The following is a 13,418-nucleotide window of genomic DNA, read 5'->3' on the forward strand; positions in this document are numbered from 1 at the left end:
CGCCATGACGTCGTGTCGCGCCGCGCTAATCTCAAGATTTCTTACCCCACGCGTCCTCCTGTCAACCATCGTGACATGCTCAATTACCCCCCTACTTGTCTTGCGTCCTAAGTACTGGCATTGTATCAAGAGAATGTTTGCGACGACAAAAGTGCCGACCTACCACATCTACCCAGACTTCGTCTCAAGCAGTCAGGCTTAACATCCTCATAGTTGCTTAGTAGATTATGTCTTACGAAACCTGCACACTCTTTCAAAGGCCGTGCAAAATCGAATCGTCGTGGCGCAGGTCCAGAATCACTGTTGAGAAGATATTGTGAAATCCGTCTTCATTGCTTCCAGACTACAAGCACGTCCTCGAGTGTTCGAAACGGTCACAAGCACTTCTAACGCCATTAACTAGGCTGCAAAAGAGAAGCCAGCCAAGTGCAAATTATGTTATCACGGCTTTAACCAACATGTAATACACGGCTTTGGTGGGTTTTTGGGGTACTTCTGGCACAGGCTTCGTTCCTCGCTCAGGAAAAGCGGTGCAGGTCAGAATTGGATGCCACAAGTGAACGGGTGAAGGCACACTGGGGTGCACAGCGTCGATACGATCAACACTTGGAAATTGCGTACAGCCTATGAGGAGACCGATCCTGGTATGCTCTGACAGTTCCTACCTGTTCTTTGTGAGTCATGCTATTCAGCGTCACACCTTCTCGTCCACCATGCATGGGATCTGGCTCGGTATTCTAAACGGACAGCGCCTCTCGGATTTATGCGTTAAGTGCAGCCTGCGATGTAGTCATCCATACACTCACTCCTCAGATCTGACCATGCAGCGATTTGCTATTCGTGCGTTCGTATATACGATAGACATGAGTAAGTCTTCACACATAGCATGTCTTTGTGGGGCGTTTGCATTACTTCATCAGGCCGCGCGAATCGGAGTTAGACAACTAACTCCGGATCGGGCCGGCGCTCCTTCTCGATCTACGGGGTTTCTGATGTTACAATTACCTATTTGGTCTATAGCAAGTTCCAGACCGTACTCTATTCGTCGTGGATTACGCCTGGTGGACATCCGTACGACCCGTTCATGTTGTGCTAAACCGCTGGCAAGATATAAATTCGCCCGCCTTCCACTCCAGCTTGAGTATCACAAAATCCATATCCTCTACTTCAGTCGAAAATCTGCATATCATCCGTTACCACAATCTAATCGATTCAAAATAAATATGTCCTCGAACCCAGACAAGGAGGTCGTGCTCGTAACAGGTACCAGCCCTCCGGACGTTTACCAAGCTCGTCATACTGATAGCCTCTGTAGGAGCAACCAACGGTATCGGTCTGGACACCGTCATTTATATTGCCTCTGCATCTCCAAAGTACCATGTCATAATCGGCGCGCGCAACATGTCGAAAGGCGAAACAGTCTTGAAAGATGTGCAAGCCAAAGCAGGCATCCAAGGCACACTCTCCCTGGTGCAACTCGACGCCAATGACGACGATTCTATCAAAGCTGCTGCCAAGAAGATCGAGGAGGACTTCAGCAAGCTCGATGTGCTTATCAACAACGCTGGTATATGTCCCGAAAGAGACGGCACATGGCCAGACCGAGAGCAGATGCGCACCACGTTCGAAACCAACGTCTTTGGCCCTACCATCCTCACAGAAGCTCTCATTCCCGCAATGAAGCGCTCATCCAATCCGCGCATCATCAACGTGTCCTCTACTATGGGTAGCATCACTTTGATCTCCGATCACAGCTCTCCCTACGCCCAGGTTAAATACCCCGGATATCGCATGACTAAAGCTGCGCTCAACATGTTGACGGCATACCAGTACGTCCAGCTCAAGCCAGATGGCTTCAAGGTCTGGACGTACTGCCCAGGCTATGTGGTGACGGATATAGGAGACGACAAAGAGCAAAGGAAGGAACAAGGCCTTGAGAGTTCAGAGACAAGTGCGCTAGGACTGTTACAGATTGTGCAAGGCGAGAGAGATGCTGATGTAGGAGGGTTTGTCGGCAGATATGGACAGAAGTATGGTTGGTAGTGACTGTTAGCCTCTTGTGCGGTGGTAATCCAAAGCACAAATACTACATTCATGATTTCCCGGAAAAATGGTTTTCGCGCATTTTAGCACGCTATGAGATCTTCCGGGGGCCTTCAATGTTGTTGATGGTTAAGGTGGTCCTTCAGTTGCAGGCGACTTACCCCGCTTTTCCCCTGGCAGCTCCTGTCACCGCGTCATCGCTTCCTCCAACGAACTACTGCTACGCGTCTTCATTCCATCAGAAGCGCGCACGAACGTGAAGTGACGCACGTGCGAACTTACGGTCCTACAGAATCTGTACCTTCTGCATTGAGCAAATTCCGAGCCGGTATACTGAACCCACGTGGTGCCAACAACCAATCGCGAGACTCGATGAGCGCACGCGACGAGCTAACGCCAACGCGATGCATGGCGGGAACGACTTCAACATCTGAGCTTTAGTGCATGCCGTTGCGCGCTGAACAGCATGGGTGCGATGGCGTATAAAGGTCGGGCCTTGTTGCTTGTGGTCTTTTTGTTTGCTTTGTGCGTCTTCACCTTGAACGCAGACTTCAATTCAGAAGGAAAGAGCAACATGCTGGGATCATTGGTAAGGATAACTCCTGGCATGCGAGAACGAACGGATGCTAATGATATCAGGCTTCTGCGAGCGTAATGCTCTTCGCTCGTATGTTGTCTTCTTGCGCGGAGATGTCCAAGCTGACAATACATAGAAAGCGCACTGGCGTCCAAGTCTGACATCCGTTTCAACCATATTCAAGTCGTCGGAACGCACAACTCCTACCATCGTGAAGTCTCACTCGCCGAGCGACCAGTCTTTGAGGAATACGTACCGTCTCCAGAAGACTACTACTACTCGCATGCAGAGCTCGACAATCAATTGGAGTACCAGTCCGTGCGCTCTTTCGAGCTCGACTTACATTCGGATGAAAAGGGCGGCCTGTACTATCCCCCTGTCATATGGACGCTGTCAAACTTGACAAACGCCACCACTCCTTACAATGGTGACATTCTGAAGAAGCCAGGTATCAAGGTGTTCCACGTCACGGACTTTGACCCCGATTCTGTCTGCCACACCTTCATCGACTGTCTCAAGCAGTTGAAGAGTTGGTCAGACGCAAATCCGAGACACGTCCCTATCACTATTGATCTCGAGCTCAAGACCGATGCGCCGGCATGTTCGTTAGGCGGTGTCTGCCCTGGCGAAGCGACGAACTGGACGCTCCCTCGCCTCTTGAACGTCGACGCGGAGATCCTCTCCGTATTTCCTAAGAAGCAACTGATTCGCCCCGATGATGTGCGCAAGAGTGGCCTCACCCTCGAGCAATCCATCCTGCAACAAGGCTGGCCGAAGCTGAAGGACGTTCGCGGCCGCCTCCTGTTTTTCTTCGACAACGACCCAAAACCTAGTGACCCCAGCTCGCCTCGCGAGCTCTACAAAACCGGCGCCCCCTCGCTACAAAACCGCACTGTCTTCACCAATGCGCTCGAAGGATCTTCCGATGCTGCTTTCATCAAATACAATGAGCCGCGCGGCAATGGCACAGCAGAGATCCAGCGCCTGGTCAAGAAGGGCTACTTGATCCGAACACGTGCTGATATACCCATCGATACCATTTTGAATCGTACTACGGAGATGAGGGATCTAGCTTTTGAGAGTGGTGCGCAGATTGTCAGTACCGATTTCCCGGCTTGGGGCATGAGCAGTCGATGGGGTTGGGACTATGTTGCCAGGCTTCCCGGAGGATTGGCTGCGAGATGCAATCCTCTTATCGCACCAGAGGGCTGCAAGGACAAAGATCTGGAGTAAATGATGAGAGAATAGAAATGACTCATATCACGCCGCGATCAACGTCACAATCTGACCACCACCTGTGACGCAACTTGAAGTGAACGAACATCGGTCTCTTCTAGCACATATCTCAGTACAATGAAGGATGCGTGATGTCGCTTGCGCCCGAGCTTAGCTACAGGCGAAGGCGGTGCATAACAGGTGAAGATGAGCGTATACTTGTCTAGGTGAATTCACGACTAGGCAGCGTGGCGAGTTCGAGCAAACACGTGGCCCGTGCGCTCTCTAGCCCGCTCGCTCCTGCCCGTAGTCTTAAGTAGTCTGCCCTCCCTCTCCTCTCTCTCTCCACCACCATTTACTGACTCCGATTCTCAACTTGCGAATTTCGCGGAATGTACACCAAGCCCTTTCTTGCTCCGCGCTCGCGCGCATCATATCAAATTGAACTACACCTGCTCTCCTTTTTGCAACATGCGCAACACTTCTGCTTCAGCATCTCGACTGCACAGTAGCAATACCTGTGGTATGGCGACTTCCCGTACTCAGGCATTGCGATCTGCCGTAGGGTTACTCAAGCTGTTCTGTTCTGTATCTTGGAACCAGGAGGGTAGCCACCTCATCCTTCCTTCCTCATGCGGCATTCTTCACAAGGTTTTCTTTTCGGTTTCGCGTTCGTGCGGACCTCTTCTACATCTTTCGCTGATTCGGCGGCTACCTACCTACAACCTTGTATGGTCTTCGGGCTGATCCTCATGGCATCCGAGACAACGCCTTTCACCAACCTAGAGATTGGTGTCCCGCTTGTCCACTCCCTGCGCCGAAAGCCGTGCTTAGCATGCTGCTTACCGGCCAGTCGACCTCTTGCCGCTGGTTCTGAGGAGCCTATATCAGTACTTTGCTGGGAGTACTGACGAAATTGTCAGTATGGATCAAGCCGTATGGCAGTACTGATAAGTCGACCTCCAGCCGGCGCCTCTTGTGATAGGAACGGAGGGACACTGCAATGAGGTGTAAGACCGAGCCTGTCCCCCGTTTCTCGATTAAAACTTGGTTCGTTGCAGTTCTGCTACGCATTCTTTTCGTTTGCTCTTGCGGCTTGCTGCTGGGCTGAAGAAGGGACACGGTTATGTTTGCATGCAAATGTAAGTACTGAAGGTGGGGTAGATGTCAGGAGGGTGGTGCCAAAATCATAAAGTCGCCGTGGTGATATACACAGTATTCGGCCAGCTAGTTAGTATTCTGGTCGATTTGATGCATCTAGTCACATACCTCAGGTATACTGCAACGTACACAGTACTAGCGTATCGCAACTTTTCAAAGGACATGTGGGAGTGATCAAACATTTTCATTCTTGTGTAACAACACACCCCAACTGAGATCCTGACCTGCTTGTACTGAGATTGAGCCCTGGGAAATCCCTGAGCATGGTTCAATTGTTCACCACCACATCCAAACGCCCGTCCTTTGTGCTTGTTGCAGGCTCGACATCATTCTTCAAATACAAATAAAGGAACTGGTCTTTAAGACCCTGAAGAAGGCTTCGCGCGGCGACTGCATAGGTACCCTCCCCACCACGTGATTTTAGCGTTGCGGGACCTGTGCCTTTATGTAGCTCAAAGACCGCTGCCACGTACTTTACTCCGTCCTCGCCGCGCCGAAAGCGTTGTACGATGTATTCGGTATCGGGTAGTTTCGAAAGCATGCGAGTGCAATCTGGTACCATCAAAACCTCGAAGCAGGGCGGGATATAGCGGATGTAGCTTACTGATAATTTCTTGGCAGATATGGTCATCTTCCGCCCACTGTTCAGCCGTCATTCCGTACAGTGTCATTTCGTAATTTTCGGGCCGTTTCGATGTTGTAGTTTGCGTGGGTTTTCTTGCAGTAGATTCGTCTGGAGAATGATATCAAGATCGAAGTAGTGGGTATCTGGTTTGAGGAATGGAGCGACACTATGCAAACTTTCGCAGCTTTTATACTTACACTGACTCACGAACAGTATGACGATACCTGTTGCTGTGGATCTCCGGCCCTTCGAGTCAATCATGTTGGCGTCGCACAGGACGTGCGTGTAATCGCAAAGAACAAAGAATTTGAGCACCTTAAGACATGTGCGCTGTGACGCAGCATCGTAGAGTCAGACTATGAGAGGGTACATACGTTACCCAACGGCCCGCAGTCATAGCCGGAGGAGTGATTGTAGATCGATAAGGTTATTGCTAAAGTACCGAGAACCTCATCTCACACGAGTTCAATTGATCAACAAGTTGACGACACATCTTCCATTAATTCTATTCACCGCACCCCCACTATCACGGCATCTTTCATCACAAACACCCCTCCTCATCCCACTACCAAAAGACCAAAAACCATCAAACAAATACACACCTGGTATCAAGCGCAAAAGACACGTGTATATTCCCCATGGAAAACAAAGAAAGACACACACTCCATCCATATGCATGAAAACCAGTATTGACAAGGAAAGTAAGAAACACAACAGCGTGATTACAAAGTGAGAAAATTGTATGTGGGGAAAGTGGAAGTGGTATCGCAGAAGCCTTCTTGAAATACCGCCCGTGTAAATCCCATGAACGAACGCCACGCTTGCTCGCAATAAAAAGCGCAAAATCGATGGTTGTGACCACGTGCAGTGCGCAACAGAGGCAACAGAGGTAACAGAGGCAGTAGCGGTGTATTGTGAGTTGCTGTGCTGCGCTTGCCGTCTCGGTCCATGTCCCTCTCTTCTCCTTCCTTACTCGTGGCCTAGTACCTCAGCTTACCCAGTAAACTGAAGCAGTAGGCACACTCTCTCTCACTCTTCATTTGCACCATGAAGACTCGCGCTCTTGCGCCCAAGACACCACCCGTCTTGCCGACGCCGCCGACCTGACCGTCTTCATTTAGGTGGTCTTCCCATACGCTGACAGCAATACCACTGCGTGCGACGCGTTCGAAGCATGTCTCGGACAAAGTGACGTCAAGTAGTATTTCGCCGTGTTTCTTGCCTGTAAGAAGAGTGCGTCGCTCCTGGGTATGGTCTCTGGTACCAGGTGCGCGCTGCCGTGGGTTCGTAGGCGAGGATGGCACGCTTGGGTTGGGTGAGGGCAGCATTATTGTTAATCGTGCGCTGCCCATGTCGCGCCATTTCTTGAGTGACTCTCGCTCATAAAGCCTGCACTTGGTGTTCGTAATTCCAGCTGGTGCACCGGGCGCGCGTACAATATCGCCGGTAGGCGTAGATGCGCCTGAGCCACGTGGGGAGTTGGAACCGCTGTCGAATGAGGAACCAGTGCTGCGAGATCCAAGTGTTGAGTTGCGGATGCTGAAGACGCCGCTCTTTCCGAACGAAAATCGGCCTAGTGCAGAGCGGAGAGCAGAGTTCATAGTTCCAACAGAAGACTCAGTCGCTGCGGAGATGGAGGCAGCGCGTGTGCTTGACTTGCGGTAGCTACTTCTCCTACCTAGCGTACCTCCGAGCCAGCCAGAAGACTCAGCGCTTGTCCTAGCCGCGTTCTGACGGTCCATCGCCTCGGCCCAGCTCGATTGTCCGTAGGGGCCGCGCGCGTTCTGGAGCGCGATGTAGGTGGGGTTGTTGATACGAGACTGGTTGATCATGGCGTATAGTTGGGCGCACTCCGCTGCATTGCGACTTCTCAACATAATGTTGTTGCCAGCTTTGATGCGCGACTCTGCGGTGGGTGGGGAGCGAATGGAGATATCAATGGCCGTTGATTTGCGCAACGGCACCAGAGGGGTAAGCTCAACCGCAATAAGGGGAGCACCTCCCTCGGGAGTGATGATCTCGTCGCCGTCGGCCAGGAAAGGCTTCGAGTGGTTGATTGTGATCTCGAAGACCTCGATCTTACCTGGCGTAACGACGATGCTACATTCGTTTGGATGCAAACTGTCCCATCGGCCAGCATCGGACCAAGCGAAGATGGATGCGATGGTCTTGGAGGCTTTGCCGGAACCCTGCGGAACTGCTCTGTATGGAGTGTTCGACGCGGATTGTGATGGGGTGATGGTGCCGTTGGGGAGTGTGTAGATTGATGCAGGAGGTGAGACTTTGGGAAACTTCTTGGTCTCCTCATCTACCTTCTCAACCTTCTCTGATGAAGTGGGACGACTGGATTCCCTACCGGTGGTGTATGAGCGTCCATGATACCCGCGTGGCCCAAGGTATCCGATCGGCATGAGTGGCATGGGAACGTCGTCATCTAACTCGTCTTCTGACGACTCCGAGGTGAGGCTTTCTTCATCTTCATCGTCCACCTCATCCTCAGAAGCAGTGTCCTCCTCGCTCTCGCTTGACTCCTCCGTGCAGGTAGATGGCTCATATTCATGCTTCAAGGGTGACGATGACCGGCGTTTGTTCTTGAAACCGGGTAACGTAGGAGTGAATACTGGTGTTTTACTTCCCTTGAGTGTCACAGGGGTTGCTGGACTGGGCGATCGATGCGGCGGTGTTGGAGGCGGCTCTTCGACCTCTGCTTTGGGCTCTACGATATCATCGACAACTATGTCGTGTTTCTTTCCTTGCAGCTTCGACGGCGCGGAGGCTGAGACTTCCCGGAGATTGTCATCGTCATCTTCTTGATCCTGTGTTGGCGTAGAGGGCCGGCTTGATTTCCTTTGTCTTGGGATGCTCGGTAATTCTAGCGAGGGGACGGATGAGACTCGTCTGTGTGCCTGTGGACGTTGCGGCGAGGGAGGCGAGCCGGGTGGTGAGATCTCGGAATCCATGGTGGTAGTATTGTTGTCTTCATCGGAGCTGTACGATTCTTCAGAGTCGTCGGAATCACCGACTTGCGAAGATGGCATCCAAACACTGTAACTCTTTTGGGGTCGCTTCTTAGTGGATTTCCGGCGTGGCTTGGACTCTGGTACTGGCGTCTGGATTTTCTCTGGCTCTACCGGATCTTCGAGAGTGATCTGACGGGACGGCCGTGCTGAATGTGGAGAAAGGGTAGGGTTCTTAGACAGCCTCTTCGCCCTTGTCCGCTTCAGACTCGAAGGCGATCCAGTGCCTTCATTTCGCACCGCCTCATCAAGACCACGGGGTGTTCGATCAGGATCATTGAGCAGTTGGTATGCCGTCTGCATGGGATCTGTGGGTGTGTGGGGTTCTGAGTCGTCTATTTTGCCAAAGACAAAGTCATCGTGACTGGGCGGAGTTACAGGCGAGATGGTGCGGGATTGGTTGCGCCTATCGGGTGTGTCATAGTGCCATACTTTTGATACTTCAGTATGTTGCTCCCCAATAGGTATGTCAATTTCATGTGGGCTTGGTGTCCTGCTCTTCTGTGGGGGTGTCGATTCAGTTGCAGCTGAAAGTAGAGACGAGGATCCATGGCTGCTTGTCGGCCTGTGTGTGGTGGGTGTGGCCTGGTTCTTCCTGACTTCAGAGATTTGAGGTGGGATGGGGTTGAGACCGAGCATCTGCACCCACTCAAAGCCAGCTTGCTCATCATCGGATATCAAAGACATGATCTCGCTCCACTCTGATCCATCGTTTTGTTTTCCACGGATCATGACAATTATTTCACCCTTTAGGTCGCCATTCCGTGCTGATGCATTGCTGAGGTGAACAGGCGGGAGGAGCAACCATCGCCCTGTAGGATCGACTTCGCAGAAGAGGAGGTCGCCTCCGACTCCGGTACCTGGTGCGTTGTCGCGGAGTAAGATCTCAACGCGACAACTCATTTCTTGACCACTCGAATGGAACAGATGTAGGTCGAAGTGGTCTCTAGCTCGCACGCAGCGCGTGGAATCAACCCGGACGCCGGCAAGAGGGGCGAGACTTCGGGGATCGCGTGCGCGAGTGGGATCAACGCTAGCCGCGGCTTCGTCTTCGAGGCGGGCTTGTTCGTCGTTCGACCGCTTGCGTGCTGTCGTAACTAGGTCTTGGAAAATCTTCGAGATTTGCTCGACGCGCTCGGAAGGTTTCACATGATTAATGCCCTTGATCAATGTCAGTATTTGTGGCAGCATGGACAAGTCAGTTCAACGTACCTTCAAACTCTTCGACAGATACTTGAGTCGAACCAGAGGGCGTTTGAGCATATAGGCGACGTCGACACGCTCGCCATCGCTGTTGACTACATATCCCTCAGCGTTTCGCGGCATCCCTTCGTCCCATGGGGCACCGTCATCTGGCCCATTGACGACCTTTGCGGGCTTGAACGGGTCGTCATCTGCCGGCGCAAGACTGATTACGACGTCTTGGAAGCCGAGGCGCCACGCAGCAATGTAGTCAGAGTACACTCGTTGTGCACTCTGAGCCCAGGAAACAAGTGCATCGGAGTCCTCCCTGGGGACGCGCTTGTGCAGGTTCTTAAGTCGCTCTAAGCAGACACCCATGTCGACGATTGGCTTAGTAACTTCACTAGGATCGGACTTGGAGGAGCGAGAGAATAAGCCAGCAGCGATAGCGGACTCGGACTTGGAGAGAACGCAGCTAAGAAGGACAGGGATGACACCATCTACCAGTGTGCGGAGCTCTCTCATATACTTGGCTTCATCAGACGAGAGCTCTTTCATGATGTCGTCGACAGTGGCAGTGGCAAGGCGGCTCCTGTTGGTACGGATACTTCGGGCAGAGACGATGCTCTTGGAGCTTGCCTTGGGCATGGAAAGCACTGAGATAAGATCCTCATGTCTGGCAAGCTTCCTCCGCCGGGTACTCTGGCGACTGATAATGGTCGAAGTTTCCGGGTTCAAGTACGAGCCTACTTCTGATGCAGGTGCTCCGGGACCAGTGCCTGCTTCCTCGGAGATGGTTGTGATTGTGTCAGAAGCCGGTACCTGCGAGGATCGCGCTGACTGCGAAGCAATGGTTGAAAGGCGCTTGCCAGTCGAAGGGAACATACGCGGTCCGAGAAGTTGTCGCGGTCGCAGAGGCTTAGGCATGGCGTCAAGTACAGGCGCATCAGCAAAAGAAGAAGGGGCGGACGAAGCAGTGTCCAAGTCGGTGATATCATCCTTGGGTATGTCGTCTATCGACGTGGTCTCGCGGAGAGGAGAGGACATGGATCGGCCTTTGGTGGGAGAATACTGGCCGCGCTTTGCACCGCGGCGCTTTAGCGAGGGCGTTGGAGTGACGGACACTTCACTTTCCTGGTCTTGAGTTGTCGTCTCTGTCGTAGTATCCGAGACGACAGTAGATGGGGTCTCGTCGATATCCTGGGTATTGATGGTCATCTCGCGGCTCGACCGTCTTCTGCGCCGTCTGCTACCGCTACCACTGCTACGGCGGCTCTCGGCAGGCTCGTCCCTTGTCGCATCAGTGGACGCGCTGACGTCTGATTTTTCGGCCTTGTAGGGCAAATCGACAGACGAGACTGACTCTTTCGATTTTCTCCTCCTTGGTGACCTCTTGCGTGGTTCATCTTGTGTCGTCCTGGTGGAGGTAGTGACCTCTGAGGCAGTGACTTCGGAAGCATCGACGTTAGCGGGCAGGTCGAGGGAGGATACGGATTCTTTGGACTTCCGCCTGCGGCGCGAGCGCGTCTTCTTGACTGGGATCTCTTGTGTGGCATCGGTGGATACTGTGATGTCTGATTTGCCGGCCTTGGAGGCGGATTCTGGGCTCGACACAGAGTCTTTGGACTTGCGCCTGCGTCGGGGTTTCGACTCTGCCAGAGGGTCGGGTGTGCTGCTGAGCCAGGCTTCTAAGCGGCTTCCCGTGGCCTTGGTGGGAGTGGTCGTCTCTGGGGCTGCTGGGATGATCAAGGGTGTTGCAGCTTCTTCCTGGGTCCTTGGGTAGGACCTGCGACTCTTCTTCCGCGAAGGCTTTGGCGCGGGTTTGGTACTCTCGTCCTCTGTGCGAGCACCGTTGCTTCTCGGTCGACGCCGGCGCCGTCTCTCTCGCAGCTCGTCGTCGCGGGGTGATGTGATGCGGCTCTCGTTGAGCGATGGGGCAGAGCTCTCTGCGTACTCGACCGTGACCATATTGTGGGGGTCGTCGCTCTGTACTGAACCGGACCGGCGTCCTGGGGGCCGAGTCCACGGCGTGAAGGGCATAAGATCCTCTGCCGACATGGATGCGCGCGGTGATGTGCGCGCGCGCCGTCTGCTGCGCCGCATCCTCACCATCTCCGTCTTCTCTTTCTCGGGCTGGGGCGAGGTAGGGTCTGATGGCGTCTCATCGCTCTTGGCGGTCTTTCCACTTCCAGCCCCACTGCTGGCCGGGCGTTGTTCATTCTCTGAGCTCGACGGTTTCGATGGTCTGCGTGGCTTCGGCGGGGCTTTCTTCTGTCCTGTGCTCTTGCCTATGTACTCCGCGAGGGGCAGAAGGGGGTTTGACTGGGGCGTGACGGGGGCTATGGGCTTGAGCTCAGGGCTGGCGGGCTTCTTGGGGATGATCCTCGAGGGGCGCACCCAGGCGTTGGGGATCGTCTTTGGCTGTGGGCGGCCGGCGGCTTCTTTGGGTGGTGACATTTTGGCGCGCCAGTGCGAGTCGCTGATGACGCGCTTCTTAGGCGCTGTCGCCGTGAGCAGGTCCTCGTCGAGTTCATTGTGGGGGACAGGCGTCTTCTTCGCGCTGCCCGGGCGCTCTGGGCTGGCGCCGACCGACTTTCCGCGCTCATGTGTAGGTTTCCAGTTGGGCTTGTCGTCGTGGGGTTTCGACTTGGGCGTGGTCGCGGGCTTGGGCGAGGCGGCGGGCTTGATGGACGTCTCTGAGGCGGATGCGCCGGCGCCTTCCTTGCTCGCGGCGTCGGGGTCGACCTCCTGCTGCCAGCGCTTTATCTTGTCGCGCACGTTGGCGGGCTTGTTGATGCCAATGGCCTTGGCAAAGTCCTTGCCGTCCATGGCTGCTTGTTTGTCCGTCGCGCCCATCTTCTTGCCCGGCGTGCCATTTCTCTGCTGTCCAGCCGTGTTGTCGGGGTCACTGGGCCGGGGGGAAGCGGGCATCGAGTCCCAGTGTCATTGGAGCTGCGGGCAGGCGTCACGGGGACGGGGCGGCTTGCGACGGGCGGGTGCAAGTGTTGTGGTGTTTTGCGTGGGCGTGGCTGACGGGCCGTTTCCAGAGCTACGCCGGACCTGCCTCTGTGCGGGCGGCTGCGCGATCAGCAATTTCGACAGCGAGTGTATAGGTGAGTGTGGTGAAAGCTGTCACCCCATAAGAGGGGAACGTTGAATGTAGCGCAGGGCGAGCGAACTGCTAGAGGGACGGTGTGATGTTTGATGACCCAATAATGGCTGCGGCCCGCCAGTAAAACCGGACTGGCCAAGTCTGCCCGCACGTTCCAGTGTCGCCGACAAGCAATACGATAAGCCCATGAGCTTGTGCGGGATCAGCATAAACTTGCCATGCAGCGCCGGCATCTAGACACGCTCGAGTCCGAGTCCTTCCAGCCTCTTGTTTACACGGCGGCTGAGACATTCCCAGGTTGCTATCTCGCAGCCCAGTCACGTTGGGCTATCCCGCGGGAACATCCATGAGAGACAGGCTCGCCTACGGACCAGTGCACCACGTCGACCCACGATTCGATCAACAAACCCATGCTGCAGCTTTGCTGGCATTACTGGCATTACTGGCACTACGACTACATCGAAGATGCGCGCAACAAAGTGCGAT

The 13,418-nt window shown here is 53.9% G+C and overlaps 2 protein-coding genes across 2 annotated transcripts; one reads left to right on the plus strand and one right to left on the minus strand.

The window, feature by feature from the left end:
• Positions 1 to 1,223: 1,223 nt before the first annotated feature.
• J4E87_005703 (uncharacterized protein) lies at positions 1,224 to 3,853 on the plus strand (the record flags this gene model as incomplete). The annotated part of the gene is made up of 5 exons (XM_049377310.1): positions 1,224 to 1,263; positions 1,316 to 2,035; positions 2,607 to 2,632; positions 2,683 to 2,710; positions 2,757 to 3,853. The coding sequence occupies 5 exons, from the start codon at positions 1,224 to 1,226 to the stop codon at positions 3,851 to 3,853; spliced, it is 1,911 nt and encodes a 636-aa protein (XP_049232936.1).
• A 2,748-nt stretch (positions 3,854 to 6,601) lies between these two features.
• Positions 6,602 to 12,751, minus strand: J4E87_005704 (uncharacterized protein; the record flags this gene model as incomplete). The annotated part of the gene is made up of 2 exons (XM_049377311.1): positions 6,602 to 9,799; positions 9,851 to 12,751. The coding sequence occupies 2 exons, from the start codon at positions 12,749 to 12,751 to the stop codon at positions 6,602 to 6,604; spliced, it is 6,099 nt and encodes a 2,032-aa protein (XP_049232937.1).
• Positions 12,752 to 13,418: the final 667 nt, after the last annotated feature.

This window comes from Alternaria ethzedia (assembly GCF_023757985.1).
Source record: "Alternaria ethzedia strain BMP 0044 chromosome Unknown scaffold_12, whole genome shotgun sequence".
Lineage (NCBI taxonomy): Eukaryota > Fungi > Ascomycota > Dothideomycetes > Pleosporales > Pleosporaceae > Alternaria > Alternaria ethzedia.